Genomic DNA, 20200 nt, shown 5'->3' on the forward strand with positions numbered 1-20200 from the left:
GCACATCTTTGCCAAGCAGGAAAGCAAAGGCATCTCTTAGAGCAGGGCTAAAATTTTGACATAGGGATATCAGAGCACTAGGCACAAATCGTGCAGATCTCTTTAGAAACACAAGACATTCTCACCTCGACTTTCGTCTTGGTACAGCATCAGCGTAGAAGCGTTCTACAACTTGTCTTCCGTTTTAATGTATTACTTCTTTGCTAATAACTCTATTCACAACAGAATTTGCAGACAGCATCCACGTACACCACTGGATGTAAATGCAAAATTATGTACCTGTACGGCAGTTTAAGAGGTATAACATTATAAACAATTATATAAGTGAAAAACTAACTTTTTCTAACGGTTGAGTGCAAATTACACTGTTTTGTAACGAGACCACTTAGTGTCTTAAAACAGACGTTAAGCATAATTTTCCCCTGCTTACATGTTTAAAGTCAAATCTTCAATACCTTAACTCATTTGTAAAGTAGTCAGATTTTTGATTGAGGTTTATGCATGGGAGTGTGATTCTGTAAAGAATTAAGTATTTACTGGCATAGTGGAATATACACTACTGCCCATTAAAATTGCTACACCACGAAGATGACGTGCTACAGACGCGAAATTTAACAGACAGGAAGAAGATGCTGTGATACGCAAATGATTTGCTTTTCAGAGCATTCACACAAGGTTGGCGCCGGTGGCGACACCTACAACGTACTGACTTGAGGATAGTTTCCAACCGATTTCTCATATACAAAGAGCAGTAGACCGGCGTTGCCTGGTGAAACGTTTTTGTGATGCCTCGTGTAAGGAGAAGAAATTCGTACCATCACGCTTCCAACTTTGATAAAGGTCGGATTGTAGCCCACCGCGATTGTGGTTTATCGTATTACGACATTGCTGCTCGCGTCAGTCGAGATCAAATGACTGTTAGCAGAATATGGAATCGGTGGGTTCAGGAGGGTAATACGGAACGCCGTGCTGGATCCCAACGGCCTCGTATCACTAGCAGTCGAGATGACAGGCATCTTAACCGAATGGCTGTAACGGATCGTGCAGCCACGTCTCGATCCCTGGATAAACTGATGGGGACGTTTGCAAGACAACAACCACCTGCACGCACAGTTCGACGACGTTTGCAGCAGCATGGACTATCAGATCGGAGACCATGACTGCGGTTACCCTTGACGCTGCATCACAGACAGGAGCGCCTGCGATGGTGTAATCAACGACGAACCTGGGTGCACGAGTGTGAAAACGTCATTTTTTCGGATGAATCCAGGTTCTGTTTATAGCATCGTGATGGTAGCATCCGTGTTTGGCGACATCGCGGTGAACGCACATTGGAAGCGTGTATTCGTCATCGCCATACTGGCAAATCACCCGGCGTGATGGTATGGGTTGCCATTGGTTACACGTCTCGGTCACCTCTTGTTCGCATTTACATTTCAGATGTGTTACGACCCGTGGCTCTACCCTTCATTCGGTCCCTGCGAAACCTTACATTTCAGCAGGATAATGCACGACCGCATGTTGCAAGTCCTGTACGGGCCTTTCTGGATACCGAAAATGTTCGACTGGTGCCCTGGCCAGCACATTCTCCAGATCTCTCACCAACTGAAAACGTCTGATCAATGGTGGCCGAGCAACTGGCTCGTCACATTACGCCAGTCACTACTCTTGACGAACTGTGGTATCGCGTTGAAGCTACATGGGCAGCTGTACCTGTACACGCCATCCAAGCTCTGTTTGACTCAATGCCCAGGCGTATCAAGGCCTTTATTACTCCACAGGTGTTGCTTTGGGTACCAATTTCTCAGGATCTATGCAGCCAAATAGCGAGAAAATGTTATCACATGTCAGTTCTAGTATAATATATTTGTCCAATGAATACCCGTTTATCATCTGCATTACTTCTTTGTGTAGCAATTTTAATGGCCATTAGTGTACAACAGAGGTAGAAAAATGTTATAAAAGATATTAAGCTTACCCGGGTACAATTTTACTCTTTCTTTGCAGCCTTCTTCATCTCAAAACTTGACTCCTAACTTATGGCTGGTAACGACGAGGTAGTGGTGAGTAGTAACAGCAAAGGAGGCAGAGTGTGATTTTTTCACATGTTTTATTACAACAAAGACACAGACATAAAAATAACAGACACAGAGAGAGTACATCGTGGAGATAATCTACGGTTGCGTTGTGGAGTCGTGTGAGCAGTGGTTTGTCTGGCGGTGCGTGGGCGTTTCGCTCAGCAGCGCGCGGCCGCCGCCGGCATGTCTCGCAGGCCAGGCCCGCGCCCCCCGGCTCTGACCTCGCCGCCTCTGTCGCCGCCTCCGTCGCCGGCCCTGTCCCTGGCTCTGCCCCCGCAGCGGGCGGTGCTGCCGGCCGCCGGCGCTCGCCGCCCGCAGCACCAGCCCGCCAGCCATCAGAAGGCGCTCGTCGTCACCGAGATGCGCCGCCCGCAGCTGCAACACGCCACGCACCCCCTCGTCACTGCGCCGGCCTGACAAGAACCTCTGCTCTGAAAAAGACTTAACCCTAGGACGACTAAGGGGGGGGGGTGGGGGGGGAGATTCGTTGAACCCATAATTTTTTTATTCCCCTTGCTTTTGCCCAAGTAACTTTCATACTACATTACTACATATTCCCTTTGTGTTATTGTTTGTTGGCTATTTTATGAAACGTTACTGTCAATATGTTTTATAGAAAATTGCCGCTTTGAAAGAAAAAATAAATAAACTTATTATGGGTCCAACAACCTCCCCCCCCCCCCCCCCCCTTAGGCTTCCATGCTATACAAAATTTCCCTTAGTAGGATTTCGTATTTCTCATCTCTACAACAATGCAAGTTAGTTTCTTGTTGGTTGGTATTCTTGATATTCACAACAATCGATTTACTTTCGGAGGAAGTGATTGTTGATCTCAGTCAGCTATTATTTATCTTGTAAACTTGCAGTGAGTTAGTGCAGTTCCCAGCCTGTAGGCCTCTAGTAACTTTGGTGTCCTACACAGGAAAAATGAAACCAAGTAAAAACTTACTGATGTTGTCAACAATGCACCAAGATAAAGGCACTGTTGGAGGAGAGAAGAATAACACCGAGATAAGTGCATATTCTAATTCCACTAAAGGTGGAATTTATACCATTGATAAAATGGCGCGTAAGTACACCTGCAAGAGGAGAACAAAGAGATGGCCTCTATCTGTATTTTACTCTCTCATCGACATTTGTGCTATCAATGCAACCACCATATTCATCCAGCAACATCCAAGATGGAATGACAAGAAACACAACAAACGGAAACTTTATCTCCTGCAAGCTGGGATGGAACTAGTGAAATTGCAGGTAGAAGAAAGAAGTGCCAATGCAAGAGGGTTATCTAACCAAATTGTTCAATCAGTGGAGACTATTCTACAAAAGAAAATCAAAGAAATGACAACAGAAGCACGTGAGCCTCCTGCAGGGAAAGGTCGGTGCCATATTTGTTTAAGCAAAGCTAAAACAAAGAAGCAGAAATAAAACAATCTAAGTAAACCAAAACAGTATTGTGGAGTGTCATAACATGTGTGTAACACACATTCAGAAAAAATTGTGAAGCGTGTCTCTTGCCTTGAAGTTGACGACTCAGAGTAGTCCATTGTATATGAACACATCCGTATTTTGTATTGTAATATGTCAATCTTTCATTCATTCAATCCAATATTTATAACAATTAACAACATTATTAAACCGATGCCTTAGTTAAAATACACAAACCATTTTGAAAGTTGTAATTTTTTGTCAGTAAACTTCTTTAATACCTGTGGGCTCGCCGAACGCCCCCCCCCCCCCCCCCCCCTTAGGCATCCAAGTTAGAAAAAAAGGCTTGGGCGTCCTAGGGTTAACACGTAGGGACAACGTGTCTACTGATTCACGCCACTTCCGTTTATCTGTAAAGTACCACTGCCTTTTTGTCACTACTTTCAGTAGTACTGCAAATTAAAGGCAAAACTAATCTGTGTAGTAAAGATCTTTTGCGCAAAATAGTATTTCTACAAAATAGTATCTGCTTCTATTCAAGGTCGAATTGTCTCGTCAACATCTTGTCTCAACGTATTCCAAGATCCTGTGTTTGAGGATACAGCCAATATAAAGCCAATATCAGAAGAAGAGTGGAAAAGACATACAAGCCCTAGTGGTACAGTGACAAACAAAGAGGTATCAGTAGAGAATGTCACAGAAGAACCTTCCTCCCATAACCTGTTGACATACGAAGGAAATGATGCAGCCCCATCGTGAATAAAAAAAAAAAAAAAAAATACATACATCAAAAAAAGTTTTGTATAGCCTCGGTTCCGAGAGTTTCGCACCCTGTACAGAAAATTCGAATAGAGATAAACATAAACATCATTTCCGCCCTTTTTATTCCTGATGAAAACCACACATTGCATGTTGTACCACCATACAGCGAGACCATTAGGATTGATGGTCCAGAATGCTGTACACACCAGTACCTCTAATACCCCGTACCACGTCCTCTTGCATTGATGCAAGATTGATGATTCGTCGTGGCATACGATCCACAACTTCATCAAGGCACCGTTGGTCCAAATTGTTCCACTCCCTAACGGCGATTCGGCGTAGATTCCTCAGAGTGGTTGGTGGGTCATGTCGTCCATAAACAGCCCTTTTCAATCTATCCCAGGCATGTCCGATAGGGTTCTTGTCTGGAGAATATGCTGGCCACTTTAGTCGAGCAATGTCGTTATCCTGAACGAAGTCATTCACAAGATGTGCACGATGGGGGCGTGAGTTGTCGTCCATAAAGATTAATGTCTCGCCAATATGCTGCCGATGTGGTTGCACTATCGGTCGGAGGATGGCATTCACGTATCGCACAGCCGTTACGGTGCCTTCCATTACCACCAGCGGCGTACGTCGGCCCCACATAATGCCACCCCAAAAACACGAGGAAACCTCCACGTTGCTGCACTCGCTGGACATTGTGTCTAAGGCATTCAGCTAGACCGGGTTGCCTCCAAACACGTCTCCGACGATCCTCTGGCTGAAGGCATATGTGACACTCATTGGTGAAGAGAAAGTGATGCTAAACCTGAGCGGTTCATTCGCCATGTTGTTGGGCCCATCTGTACCGCGCTGCATGGTGTAGTGGTTGCAAAAATAGACCTCTCCATGGACGTCGGGAGTGAAGTTGCACGTCGTGCAGCCTATTGCGCACAGTTTGGGTCGTAACACGACGCCCTGTGGTTGCACAAAAAGCATTATTCAACATGGTGCCGCTTCTGTCAGGGTTCCTGCGAGCCATAATCCGTAGGTAGAGGTTACCCACTGCAGTAGTAGGCCTTGGGCGGCCTGAACGAGGCATGGTACCGACACTTCCCTGTCTCTCTGTATCTCCTCAATGTCCGAAAAACATCGCTTTGGTTCACACCGACACTCGTGGACACGTCCGTTATTGAGAGCCCTTCCTGGGACAAAGCAACATTGCGGGCGCGATCAAACCGCACCATTGACCATCTAGGCATGGTTGAATTACAGACAACACGAGCCGTGTACCTCCTTCCTGGTGGAATGACTGGAATTGATTGACTATCTGACCCCCTCCGTCTAATAGGCGGTGCTCATGCATGTTTATTTACATCTTTGGGCGGGTTTAGTGACATCTCTGAACAGTCAAAGGAACAGTGTCTGTGATACATCATCCACAGTAAACGTCTATCTTCGGGAGTTCTGGGAACTGGGGTGACGCAAAACTTTGTTTGATGTGTGTAAAAAAAACGAACGCTACTATAAAGGATGGAATAAACTCGGAGCTTATAAAATATGGTGGCACATTGCTATAATTAAGACTACTCCACTTGCATGCGCTCTTGGAATAAACATATATCAAGAGCATAGAGAAGTGCAAATGTCATCCCTCTTTCTATCACTAAGAAATCGAGTACCTTTAGTAACTGTAACGGGAGAAGTTTGATACATAGACTACAACATATATGTCAGAGCAGGTGTGGGCAAATAGTGGTACATAGGGCTCATGCGGCCCGCTAATGGTTCTTTTGCGACTTGCCAACAGAGTCAGAATTTGTATGTAACAATTTATACCTTTGCTGAAATACAAAGTTAACTAATGCGTGCAGTCATTTTAAAAGGTGCGGCTCTCCTTTAACCTCTACTTCCATAAAGTGACACCCAAGCCAAAACTATTGCCAGCCTCTGTATTACAGCGACTCGCAGGAGACTGTAGGCTGTAAGGGAAACACTTCTTTTAGAATAAGTTTTTGCTTAAGAAAGCGAAGTTCCTACACAAATAGCGTATTGATTATAAAACAATCAATAGAGGAAAGACTCGAATTTAATACGGAAATGCATATATCACCCACAGATTACATAAAACAGTTTGACCGTCTAAATGAACAGATACTATGGAGCCGAAGTTATCCTAAACACACCATAAATATTCTGAAAGATATGTGCAGAGACAGTAAATTAATGATTAAAACAGATTCAAGAGTCTCTTATTAGATATTCGTGAATTAGGATGTCAGACATGAATCTTAAAGAATGGTGTTAGAAACGACAAATAAATAGAAGTTTATAAAACTAACGACATGAAATCGTGGTCTAGGGGTAACGCCTCTGAAGAGTCCTGGTTCTAACAGAACCAATGCTTAAATTATGAATAAAAGTCATCGGTAATGACGGCCGAAGACTGATGTCCCCTCGTTCTGTCAACAGCCTTGTCAGTGAGAACAGAGGAAAGAGGTTTAGGGTACTCTGTTGTAGTTAGGATGGGAAGGTATCCCTGAAAGGAGGATGAATCGGCACAACAGCATGAGGATGTAGAGGTTATAACTGAGAAAGTGAAATGATGATCTCTCCATTGGAAAAAACTTTCTGGACTAGTTCCCCATTCTGATTTCCGAGAGAAGACAGCCAAGGGGGAGATGACCGTGAGAAAAAGATTCAGTAACATTCTACGAGTTGGGGCGTTGAACGTCAAAAGTTTGAACGTTGTAGGGAAGCTAGAATATATGAAAATGGAAATGCTGAGGCTCAGTCTAGATGTCGTAGAGGATAGTGAAGTCAAATGGAAAGAAAACAAGGATTTCTGGTCGAACGACTATAGTGCAGTATCAAGAACAGCAGAAAATGGTACAAAGGGAGTAGGATTTGTTATAAACAGGGACGTAGGAAAGAGAGTGATTTACTGTGAATAGTTCAATGATAGGGATGCTCTTACCAGAATCGTCAGCAAACCAACATCGACAACAATATTCCACATGAACATGCCATCGTCGAAAGCTGAAGATGAAGAGCTAGAGAAGGTATGTGAGGTCATCGGACGTGTAATTCAGTACGGAACGGGAGACGATAATCTAATAATCATGGTGGAATGTAACACGGTTGTAAGGGAAAAAAAAAAGGAAATGTTACGGTGGAATATGGGCTTGGCAATATCACTGAGGGAGCAGAAAAGCTGACTTCTGCAATAAATTTCAGATGGTAATGGCGAATACTCTGTTCAAGAACCACAAGAGGAAGCGGTATACTTGGAAAAGACCCGGATTATATCACGGTCAGACAGAGATTCCGGATTCAGATATTGGATTCTAAAGCGTACTCAGGAGTAGGTATGGACTCAGATCACAGTTTAGCAATGATGAAGAGTAGATTGAAGTTTAAAAGGACGATTCAGGAGAGTCAGAGTGGAATGATGTGGGATGCTGAAGCACTGGCATAGTGAAGTATTGAGGAATAATGAGACGCAAGTGAAGTTCGCTAAGAATGTGGATACTGCGTCAAGGAATGCCGCAAGAGGCTGGTTAGATGAAGCGTAGTGGACATCTATAAAAGGGCAATAGTAGGTTCTGGAAAGACAAACATAGGTAAAAAGAACAAAACTGCGAAGAAACCTTGACTGAGAGAAGACGTACTTCAACTGATCGACGAAAGAAGGAAGTACAAAAAGTATTCAGGGAATGCCAGGATAACAGGAATACGTATCAGTTAGGTATGAAATAAACAGGAAGTGTAGGCCTGCTAAGGCAAAATGACTGCAGGAAAAAAGTGAAGATATCGAAAGAGAAATGATCGTCCAAAGGGCTGACTCAGCGTAGAGAGAAGACAAAACAACAGACGGGGAAATTAAAAGCAAGGGTGATAACGCAGAGAGTGCATTATAACAGGGAATATCATTATTAAAGGCAGAGGAGAGAGCGGGTAGGTGGCAAGAGTACAATAAAGACCTCTGTGATGGGAATGACTTGTATGATGATGCGAGAGAAGAACACATAGGGGATCCAGTAGTAGTGACAGATTTTAAAGAGCTTTGGAAGATTTGGGATCAGAAAAGACAGAAGGAATAGATAAAAGGTCCTTGGAATTTCTGAAGTCATTTGGAGACGTAGCAATTAAGCGACTATTCGCATTGGTGTTTAGTATGTATAAGACTGGCACATACCATCAGACTTCCGTAAAAATATCGTCTACACAGTTCCGAAAATAACAGGATATGTTACGTATGAGAGTTATCGCACAGTCATCTTAACAGCTCATCCAAGTTGCTGACAAGAATAATATACAGAAGACTGGGAAAGAAAAATATGTTTATCAGTTAGATGACGATTGGTTTGCCTCCGGAGAGGCGGTCCTGACATGCGATCGATAAAGGAAGCAGGACTGAAGAAAATTCAAGACACGTTTATAGGGTTTGTCGAGTTGGGATAAGCATTCGAAAATACAACATGATACGAGATGTTCGAAATACTGAAAAAATAGTTACAAGCAGTATGGAATATCGGATACTACATTACATCTATAATAAACATGAGGGAAAATGAGGCTGGAAGACCAAGAACGAAGAAACCGCATTAGAAAGGATGTAAGATAGGGATGCAGTCTTTTGCTTCTACCGTTCAATCAGTACATCACAGGAACTAAGTAGGATATGAAAGAAAGATTCAAGACTACGATTAAGATTCGGGGTGAAAGGATATCCTTAATAATATTTGCTGACGACAATGCTGTCCTCAGCGAAAGTGAAGAATAATTACAGGACCTGTTGAATGAAATGAACAGACTAATGAGTACAGGATTTGGATTGAGAGTAAACCAACAAAAAAGTTAAGAATTATGCTAGCTTGGAAGCAAACTGTGTATGATGCACGAAGCAAGGAGGGCACAAAAAGCAGACTAGCAGAGGCTAAGAGGGGATTCTTGGTCAAGATAAGTCTGCTGGTATTAAACGTAGATCTTAGAGAACGTACATCTGTAGCACAGCAGCATGGATGGCGGAAAAACAGGAACAGAATAGAATCGAACATTTTGAGATGTGGTGGTACAGATGAATATTGAAATTCAGGTAGACTCATACGGTAAGCGGTCTAGGGCGCTGCAGTCATGGACTGTGCGGCTGGTGCCGGCGGAGGTTCGAGTCCTCCCTCGGGCATGGATGTGTGTGTTTGTCCTTAGGATAATTTAGGTTACGTAGTGTGTAAGCTTAGGGACTGATGACCTTAGCAGTTAAGTCCCATAAGATTTCACACACATTTGAATATTTTGATTTGATATGGTAAGGAATGATAAAGTTCTCCGCAAAATCGGCGAAGAAAGGAACATACGGAATTTAACTGATAAGGAGAAGGGACAGGGTGAATGCACAGACATATTTTGAGGCATCTGGGAATAACTCTCATGGTAGTAGAGTGAACTGTAGAGCGGAAAACTGATGGTTGGTTGGTTGTTTTGGGGAAGGAGACCAGACAGCGTGGTCATCGGTCTCATCGGATTAGGGAAGGATGGGGAAGGAAGTCGGCCGTGCCCTTTCAGAGGAACCATCCCGGCATTTGCCTGGAGTGATTTAGGGAAATCACGGCAAACCTAAATCAGGATGGCCGGACGTGGGATTGAACCGTCGTCCTCCCGAATGCGAGTCCAGTGTCTAACCACTGCGCCACCTCGCTCGGTCGGAAAACTGAAGAGGAAAACAGAGAGAGGAATAAATTCAACAAGTATTTGAGGACGTTTGGTGCAAGAGATAGTCTGTGAGGAAGAGGTTGGCACTGGAGAATAATTCGTGGTGGGCAGCATCAAACCTGTTAGAATAAGACTGGCGGCTAAAAAAGATAAACAAGTGGAAACAGAATGTGAACAGAATGTCAGAAGAAAGTCTGGCGAAACAACTGCTGGGACACAGTCCGAAATGAAGAATCTGCTCTGGCAGGCCCAAAGTGAGATCAAGGATCAACAATAAGCTTTGAAGACGGAACAGGCGTATAGGCAATCGCTGTACGTGATGATGATGATGATGATGATGATGATGATGATGTGTGATTCCTTAAAATAAACAACGTAATACAACTAACTGTGAGCTCAGAAGCGTTATTCGATTCTTAAATGCTCAGAAGTTAAAACCTCTAGAATTTTACTGTCAGATAAAGGGATTAGTACAACAATGAACGAAATAAATGTAGAAGTGTGATATAAATATTGTTCAAACAAATAATTTGAAGAATCACGTAGAGAAAGCAAGTCTGCAAGGCACCTTTTCACGAAGCTCAAGGGTTTCGAGGCAGGTTACGTCTTGTTCTGAAGTGACACTAGGGTAAAGAAAGCTGTGAACAACTGGTTTGTCGCACCTCGTGACTGTACAAGTTTTAACATCCACTTGCCTCGTCAGTCACGCTTTATTTTACTTCATCTACAAATTAGTCCACAATTTTGAATCTGAGTTCACTACCAATCTCATTACTACTCCTCTTTAGTTGTTTCATCTTTCTTAGGTTTAATGTCAATAGATATTCTGTTCTCAGCCGAACGCTAATGACGTCAGACAGGTCCTGCAGATTTTCTTAGCTTTCACACAGGAAGGCTGAAACGGTCCTGTCTCAACACCTTTCATGTAATTCTTATCTGGCGTACATTATTTACATGCAGTCAGTCTAACAGATTTCTCTACTGCTGTCTGTTTCATGTAAATCATAGCTAGGGGAACGTTAATCATCTCATAGGGAACCATCTTTTGTTGATTTTATTTTTCCTGTGTTCCACATCAGCAACCTGTTTTATCTCTTGCGGGATTCCTCACCATGGATACCTGCTACAATGTGTGAACGAGTGAGAGGAATAATGTGAGGAATGGTGAGGAACAAGGATAAGAGATAAAACAGGTTTCTGATGTGATATTTTGTTTGTAATTGGAAAATCAGGACAGTCTTGTCCTTTTATTTTGTTGAGGCTGAATGAATTTCCACTGAAGAATGCGACTGGCCAAATAAAAACCAATCCAAGAGTCTGTGGAAATTTCTACAGCTTCTCTGTTCAAAATCTGTTCGGTAAACGTCAGCGGAACAGATCAACAAACCTCTTGGTGGTTTCTTTATCTCTCATTCGACTGCGTAAGCTGCTGGTACCTCCTGAGAATTTTTCAGATGGACCAGCTCACATCCTCACTCTGTCAAGATGCGCCGATCTCACAGGAGCTAAAGCATATTTCTAAAAAATCTGGGTATTAGCTCCCTGGTTGCGTCAGTATGTTGTGCAATAAGTGCTCATACGAGCTAATACATCCCATGTGAGACCACTGACAAAGGCACTCTCTGCTGGAGAAATGATTACTGATGGTTTTAAATAATCCATTTGAAATGTATTAATTCTTGCATCGATTTAGTAATTTAGAGAGTGATAACGGTGGGACTGCAATAGATAAACTTTTAGTTAAAATCGTGTACCATAATGATTGATAGTGCAGTTCCCTATGTAGTTTCTTTATCATACTTACGGACTCACTTATTTTTCAGTGCTTTTGTGCTTGAGGGAAGACCTAACGTTTTGCAGCTGAGACGGGCAAACCGAAAATGTTATGGAGAACGGAACTTTATGTGGTGATCGGAGGGATAGGCATTAACTTCGTGGAACATGGACTACCACGGCATCCCAGGGGGCCACTAAGCATTGTTTGGTTAACAGCCTCGTGCAGCTGTAATGAGATTTTCACTCTGCAGCGGTGTGTGCGCTGATATGAAACTTCCTGGCAAATTAAAACTGTGTGCCGGACCGAGTCTCGGTCCGGCACACGGTTTTAATTTGCCAGGAAGTTTCATCTCACCGCACACTCCGCTGCAGAGTGAAAAGCTCATTCTGGAAACATCCCCCACGCTGTAGCTAAGCCATGTCTCCGCAATATCCTTTCTTTCAGGAGTGGTAGTTCTGCAAGGTTCGCAGGAGAGCTTCTGTAAAGTTTGGAAGGTAGGAGACGAGGTGCTGGCGGAAGTAAAGCTGTGAGGACGGGGCGCGTGAGTCGTGCTTGGGTAGCACAGTTGGTAGAACACTTGCCGGCGAAAGGCAAAGGTCCCGAGTTCGAGTCTCAGTCCGGCACACAGCTTTAATTTGCCAGGAAGTTTCAACCTCGAGCAGCTGATTAAGGTCACCAGAGTATGGAGAAGCGCCATGGGCTGCAGGTGAAGGCTGTTATGTCATGTTTTGCAGACAGGCCTTGTAGATAGCCATCGGACACTTCCTAAAACACGAGGTGTACAAAATAATTGGGGCTAGCCTCACGAGCAGTATTTCCTAGTTCCAAGGGCTCTCTGATATGAGGGTAACACTGTGGGAGCAAAGATTCGGGATTAGTTTATTACAGTGTGACGTCACGAGTGCAGAGCTGGCACGGACGTTTTTCAGCAGTAGGGGGGGAGTTATTGCCAGATGATTGGCGTCTGAAGGTGACGCGAAATTTTGACGGGACTTTATACGTTAGAGTGAAACATCGTTATTGGGCCACAGTGTTTCTTAATTTTGCTATTGGCAACAGACTGTTCTTCGGTGTAAAAGAGTGCACAGCTTAAAGGAAAGCGAAATTTTAACAGTCGCGGGAGACTTTTAGTCGATGCCGGCCAATGGAGATTTCGTGAGTGGACTTCCGTCGAGGGGAGCCCCTGAAGATTAGCTGGCTGTCTCCGGTCGGTGCCAGATCATTGTCTGGGACCGTTGGCGGGCGGTGGACGAATTGGGGAGGAGCACATCTTAGATGATAACCATGGGATGGTGCTGCAGATATCGCGACGCGCCATCATGTTCTCCGGAGAGCCACCTCCAGGCCAACGGTGTTCATCTCGGCACACGAGAAATTCACAGTGAGCATTGAAAGCGGCAAAGGCGAGCTTGTTCATTGCGTTCCGCACATATGAAATTTTATACGATCGTCGGTCTCAGGTTAAGCGTTCATGTATCTGATGTACGATGTATTCAATCACTCAACAAGCTTCGAGTTACTGTGTTTTTAGGCTGGAATTCGAGCGGGTAAGTTTGAGTCTCGTATCGGGATTTGAGTTATGTGGGTGAACTTTTGTCATGTAGAGCGTAACACTGCTAGCCACAGTCATCTACAATCAGAAAGCTTATGTGGATAGAATTTTACGACTGTTTCACTGTCTCTTCCCTATCAATATGATAGTCAGTGTTTAATGAAATAAATCAGGAAGTGTTAATGAGAGATTGTGTTTGTTACATACCCTCCTGTCACATTAATTATTATGCACATCTCCCAATCTAGGATCTGTTCCTATCCATCTAAATTTGTGAACTTGTAAATTCATAGTGTAGATCTTTCACAAGTGGTTGGTCCCCAATTAGTTTTCTGTGTTGGGGAGTTCAAATCACGAAAGGGGGATTTTGCACATTCCCTGGACCGTTGTACCGAAATCGGGGTAGGAATTTCCGTTGCAAACTTGAAGTAATGTAGTGTGGCTTACTCTTTTAACGTTTTCAAGTGGCATTTAAATGTGTAGAATCAGTATATAACGAGGCTTTTCGTCATCTTGTTGTTGTTGTCGTCTTCAATCCAAAGACTGGTTTGATGCAACTCTCCATGATACTCTCACCCATGTGAGCCTTTTCATTTCCGAATATCTCCAAATAACTGCTGCAACCACGTCCTTCTGAATAAGCTTACAGTATTCATTTCTGCGTCTCCCTCTACGAATTTTATCTCCCTCCCTCCACGCTTCTCTACAGTATTAAATTGGTGATCCGTTGATGTCTTAGAATGTGTAATATGGATTACTTCTTTTGCTGAAGCTGTGCCACAAATTTCTTGTCTCGGCAATTCTGTTAAGTATCTCGCCATTAGTTACGTGATCTACCCATCTAATCTCCAACATTCGTCTGTAGCACCTCATATAAAGCCTATACTTTTTTTATCTAAACTGTTTATCGTCCATTTTTCACTTCCGTACATGGCTACACTCAAGACAAATACCTTCATAAAAGACTTCCTAACACTAAGTAGCCAGCCGCAGTGGCCAAGCGGTTCTATGCGCTTCAATCTGGAACCGCACGACCGCTGCGGTCGCTGATTCTAATCCTGCCTTGGGGAATGGGCGTGTGTGATGTCCTTAGTTTAGTTAGGTTTAAGTAGTTCTACGTTCTAGGGGACTGATGACCTCAGATGTTAAGTTCAAAATGTTCAAATCTGTGTGAAATCTTATGGGACTTAACTGCTACGGTCATCAGTCCCTAAGCTTGCACACTACTTAACCTAAATTATCCTAAGGACAAACACACAGAGCCATGCCCGAGGGAGAATTCGAACCTCCACCGGGACCAGCCGCACAGTTGTTAAGTCCCATAGTGCTCAGAGCCATTTTGAACCAAGTCCATATTCGATGATAGCAAATTTCTGTCCTTCAGAAATGTTTTTCTTGCGTTTGCCAGTCTACATTTTATGTCCTCCATACTTGGACCATCATCACTTCTTTTGCTGCCCGTATGGTAAAACTCATCTACTACTTTATGTGTCTCGGTTCGTAATCTAATTTCCTCAGTATGACCTGATTTAGTTCCACTACATTCCATTATCCTTGTTTTGTTTTCGTTGATTTCATCTTAAATCCTCCTTTAAAGACACTGTCCATTCTGGTAAACTGCTCTTCCACGTCCTTTGCGATCTCTGACACAAACACATTGTCATCAGCAAACCTCAAAGTTCTTATTTCTTCTCACTCACCTTTAATTTCCAATTCAAATTTTTTTTGAATTTCTTTATTGCTTGCTCAATGCACAGACTTAATGCCATCGTGGATTGGCTATAACTCTATCTCCTTCCCTTCCCAACCACTGCTTCCCTTTCATGCACATCGACTCTTACAAGTGGCCTCTTGTTTCTGTAGAAATTGTAAGTACTCGTACTCGTTCGCTCCCTGTATTTTACCCTCACTACCTTCAGAATTTCAAAGATAGTATTCCAGCCATCATCGTCAAAAGCTTTCTCTAAGTCTACAAATCCTGTAAATGCCGATTGGCCTTTCCTTAATTTATCTTCCAAGACAAGTCATACGGTGAGTATCGCCTCGTGTGTTCCTATACTTCTCTAGAATCCAAACTAATATTCTTTGAAGTCTGCTTCTGCTACAATGAGATTTTCACTCTGCAGCGGAGTGTGCGCTGATACGAAACTTCCTGGCAGGCTAAAACTGTGTGCCGGACCGAGACTCGAACTCGGGAGCTTTGCCTTTCGCGGGAAAGGGCTCTACCAACTGAGCTACCCAAGCGCGACTCACGCCCCGTCCTCACAGCTTTACTTCTGCCGGTACCTCATCTCCTATCTTCCAAACTTTACAGAAGCTCTCCTGCGAACCTTACAGAACTAGCAGTCCTGAAAAAAGGATATTGCGGAGACATGGCTCAGCCATAGCCTGGGTGGTTTCCAGAATGAGATTTTCACTCTGCAGCGGAGTGTGCGCTGATATGAAACACCATGGCAGATTAAAACTGTGTGCCGGACCGAGACTCGAACTCGGGACCTTCGCCTTTCGTGGGCAAGGGCTCTACTAACTGGGCTATCCAAGCACGACTCACGCGCCGTCCTCACAGCTTTATTCCTGCCAGTATCTCGTCTCCTACCTCTCCTGCGAACCTTGCGGAACTAGCACTCCTGAAAGAAAGGATGCTGCGGTGACATGGTTTAGCCATAGCATGGGGGATGTTTCCAGAATGAGATTTTCACTCTGCAGCAGAGTGTGCGCTGATATGAAACTTCTGGCAGAAGCAAAGCTGTGAGGACGATGCGTGAGTCGTGCTTAGGTAGCTCAGTTGGTAGAGCCTCTTGCCCGCGAAAGGCAAAGGTCCCGAGTTCGAGTCTCGGTCCGGCACACAGTTTTAATTTGCCAGGACGTTTCTGCTTCTACTAGTTTTCCCATTCTTATGTAAGGAATCTGTGTTCGTATTTTGCAGCCATGACTTATTCAGATGACAGTTAGGTAATTTTCACACCTGTCAGCAACTACTTTCTTTGAAACTCTGCTCTTAACAGTTCAAAAAAAAGTAGACCCCTATTGGAGCAATGTCATCAGTGAATCTTATCACTGACTTCGTTTAGCATGTAGTGTATTGCACCGCCAGAAGTGCCATGAGGGCCTCTAGAGCGGAGATATTGTGTATAGGCACTTACCTGGGGTCCGTGGTGTAGCGGACTGAGGTGCTGCGAGTGTGGGACAGCGAGGATGGCCGCAGTCGCAGGCCGGCGCTGCCGCGGTAGCAACAGCGGCACAGCGCCTTGTAGAAGCTCTCCCGGAAGTTCTTCGACATGAAGCCGTACACGATCGGGTTGATGCAGCTGCAACACGCCAACAAACCAGTCACTCGTCCCGTCCTGCACCCACTGCTGCAAGTGTCATAGTACTTTAGATAACATAACTCAACCAAATTATAGTCAACCACATAAAAGACCACACCGGTCACTTTGGAGCAATGTACACTAACTCATCAAACTTACCCAGCCACCCATCAGATTACATTAATATGGGGTGTGTCTACCCTACGCCCTTATGAGGACTCGAACCTTGATAGGGACACCTGCAATGGGACATTTGAATGTCCCTGGAGAAATGGTAGCCCATCCTTCCTCAAGAGACGACACCAGAGGAGGTACTGATATTGGACGCTGAGGTCTGAAGTCGACATTCTAACTCATTCCAAACGTGCTCCATTGGGTTGAGGTTAGAACTTCGGAAAGCCTAGTCTATTTGATGAATACAAAAATGTTAAGGCTTTCGTGACCACTTGTTGACAAACTGCCTATTGGATTCTGTCTCGGGTTCTTCGGCCGATGTTCATCTAATGATTTTACTGACGTTTCGCCAGCACGAGTGGCTGGCATTGCCAAAGCTTCACCCTCCACTGCCGGTGGTGAACTGGAGCCGAGATCGCGGCCGCTGACTATATGTACCTGGCGTGCCAACGTCCGAAGGCTTCTCCGCGGTCATTTCCGGTGCGGTTCTCCTCTTGCTACCTGCGACGGTCGTTCGCTGCAGTACGGGAAGCCAGGATCCGTTTACCTTAAGGCTTTCCTCTTTCTTGACTGGACGATCAATTAACACCAGGATCCAATAGCATAAGCGATATTGCAGTTTGGGGCAGGTGGAGAAATCGGCCGTGACAGAGCACGCACTGAGTGAGACCGACCACGTAATAAAATTCGCCGACACGGAAGTTCTGGCTGTAGAGAAGCACTATCATACGCGCTTGTTCAGAGAAGCTGTAGAAATACAAAAACACGCGAACAGTTTCAACAAGAAAGAGGAAAGCCTTAAGGTAAACGGAACCTGGCTTCCCGTACTCCAGAGAACGACCATCGCAGGTAGCAAGAGGAGAACCGCACCGGAAATGACGGCGGAGAAGCCCTCGGACGTTGGCGCACCAGCTGCATATAGTCTGCGGCCGCGAGCTCGGCTGTAGTTCACCACCGGCAATGAAGGGTGAAGGTTTGACAATGCCAGCCACTCGTGCTGGCGAAACGTCAGTAAAATCACTAGATGAATGTCGGCCGAAGAACCCGAGACAGAAACCAATAGGCAGTATTTTATGGATGTTATTGCACACAAATCATTGCCTCACTGTTGCTGCCTTATGTAGGGTCAACTGTCAGACCAATACAGCCGTCACCTACGAACAGTTGCTGTTCCGTGCACAGTATACAGTGCTGTAAAATATGTTTGCATCATTTCGCGTTTGGTGCTTTCTTAAGTACAGTAAGGGAACCGCATCCAAACCACGAAAATCATCCCTATGCCGTGACAGCACCTCCTCCTTCCATCGGAATGCCACAGGGTACTGCCTGACTCATCGCCCCAAAACACTCACTTCCAATCATCCGCTGTCCAGTGCCGTCACTCTTTACATCAACTCAAGCATTCTTCGATAAAATTATTTATCTTTTGTCAAGTACGAACAAACACACACACACACACACACACACACACACACACACACACACGCACACACACACGCACACACACAAACAAACACACAGACAAGCGCGCGCGCGCGCGCTCTTATCTGAGTATAATATTACAGACCTCTACGAACAGGTGAACAAAATAATCTGTACTTTTTCTCTAAGTATGTAACATCTCACACACTTTATAAGCACAATGTATATTCTAATTCAATATTTCGATATTTAAATTGTTTGTACTACTTTTTAAAACACACACAGTTCATTCAATGACAACATTAAATTCTGGAAACAGTAAATTCATCTACAATATTACTACTGATTCAACCTACAGCAGAAAATATGTTGAGAAATACCAAAGTAAACGCAACAGTGCAAAATGCAAATCATCATACTTCTTGGAATGCATTAACATAGCCATTTGATCAGAATTTCAACCACTACCACAGTACGAAAAGTTGTTATTTTTTGCTGATACAGAGTGTAAACTTGATGAAGGGGGTGCGGGGAGGGGTGGGGGAGGAGGCGGACTGTATTCCGGCAGTAACAGATTATACTTTTATTTCCTCACTAGCCTAAGGATTAAACCCTTTTAAAACCCATGTAATATATAGTATTACGTGTTGCCTCATTAAAGCCAGCATTATGAAGAGAGAAAATTTACCATGATCTAAAAAACGAGTGACGATAAAGAGGCAGATGTTAAAATATTCTGTGTCACACATGTCTTGCAAAATTCAATGATGGGGCTGCACAGTAGATAAAGGAGATGTGGTAACACCTGATCACCATTAGGTTGAGAGAATGATGGTTAATGGAGACAGTGATGGTCAACAGAGAACATAGGTAAATGGTGAGCATTATCGTAAACATAGTAAATTATGGTCAATGGAGAACGTGCGTCAGTGTAGTTGTCTAGATTGTCGCACAGATGATAAAATCGTAGATATCGAAATAGACGACAGAGGGATAGAGAAACAATTAAAATCGCTCAAAAGAGGAAAGTCCGCTGTACCTGATGGGATACCAGTTCGATTTTACACAGAGTACGCGAAGGAATTTGCCCCCCTTCTTGCAGCGGTGTACCGTAGTTCTCTAGAAGAGCGTAGCGTTCCAAACAATTGGAAAAGGGCCCAGGTTATCCCCATTTTCAAGAAGGGACGTCGAACAGATGTGCAGAACTATAGACGTATATCTCTAACGTCGATCAGTTGTAGAATTTTGGAACACGTATTTTGTTCGAGTATAATGAATTCTCTGGAGACTAGAAATCTACTCTGTAGGAATCAGCATGGGTTTCGAACAAGACGATCGTGTGAAACCCAGCTCGCGCTATTCGTCCACGAGACTCAGAGGGCCATAGACACGGGTGCCCACGTAGATACCGTGTTTCTTGACTTCCGCAAGTCAGATACAGTTCCCCACAGTCGTTTAATGAACACAGTAAGAGCATATGGACTATCAGATCAATTGTGTGATTGGGTTGAAGAGATCCTAGATAACAGAACGCAGCATGTCATTCTCAATGGAGAGAAGTCTTCCGAAGTAAGAGTGATTTCAGGTGTGCCGCAGGGGAGTGTCGTAGGACCGTTGCTATTCACAATATACATAAATGACCTTGTGGATAACATCGGAAGTTCACTGAGGTTTTTTGCGGATGATGCTGTAATATATCGAGAGATTGTCACAATGGAAAATTGTACTGAAATGCAGGAGGATCTGCAGCGAATTGACGCATGGTGCAGGGAATGGCAATTAAATCCCAATGTAGACAAGTGTAATGTGCTGCGAATACATAGAAAGATAGATCCCTTATCATTTAGCTACAAAATAGCAGGTCACCAACTGGAAGCAGTTAATTCCATAAATTATCTGGGAGTACGCACTATTAGTGATTTAAAATGGAATGATCATATAAAGTTGATCGTCGGTAAAGCAGATGCCAGACTGAGATTCATTGGAAGAATCCTAAGGAAATGCA

At 44.0% G+C, this 20200-nt stretch overlaps 1 protein-coding gene across 1 annotated transcript in view; it reads right to left on the minus strand.

Moving 5' to 3' along the window:
• Positions 1-2318: 2318 nt before the first annotated feature.
• Positions 2319-20200, minus strand: part of LOC126416651 (somatostatin receptor type 4-like) — a 366521-nt gene continuing 348639 nt past the window's right edge. Inside the window, exons 6-7 of the mRNA XM_050084447.1 lie at positions 16435-16599; positions 2319-2453 (exon numbers count right to left, since the gene is read on the minus strand). Coding sequence (XP_049940404.1) covers positions 2414-2453; positions 16435-16599 — 205 coding nt within the window. The 3' untranslated portion in view covers positions 2319-2413. The remainder of the gene's footprint in view (positions 2454-16434; positions 16600-20200) is intronic.

The sequence above is a fragment of the Schistocerca serialis genome, chromosome 8 (genome assembly GCF_023864345.2).
Source record: "Schistocerca serialis cubense isolate TAMUIC-IGC-003099 chromosome 8, iqSchSeri2.2, whole genome shotgun sequence".
Lineage (NCBI taxonomy): Eukaryota > Metazoa > Arthropoda > Insecta > Orthoptera > Acrididae > Schistocerca > Schistocerca serialis.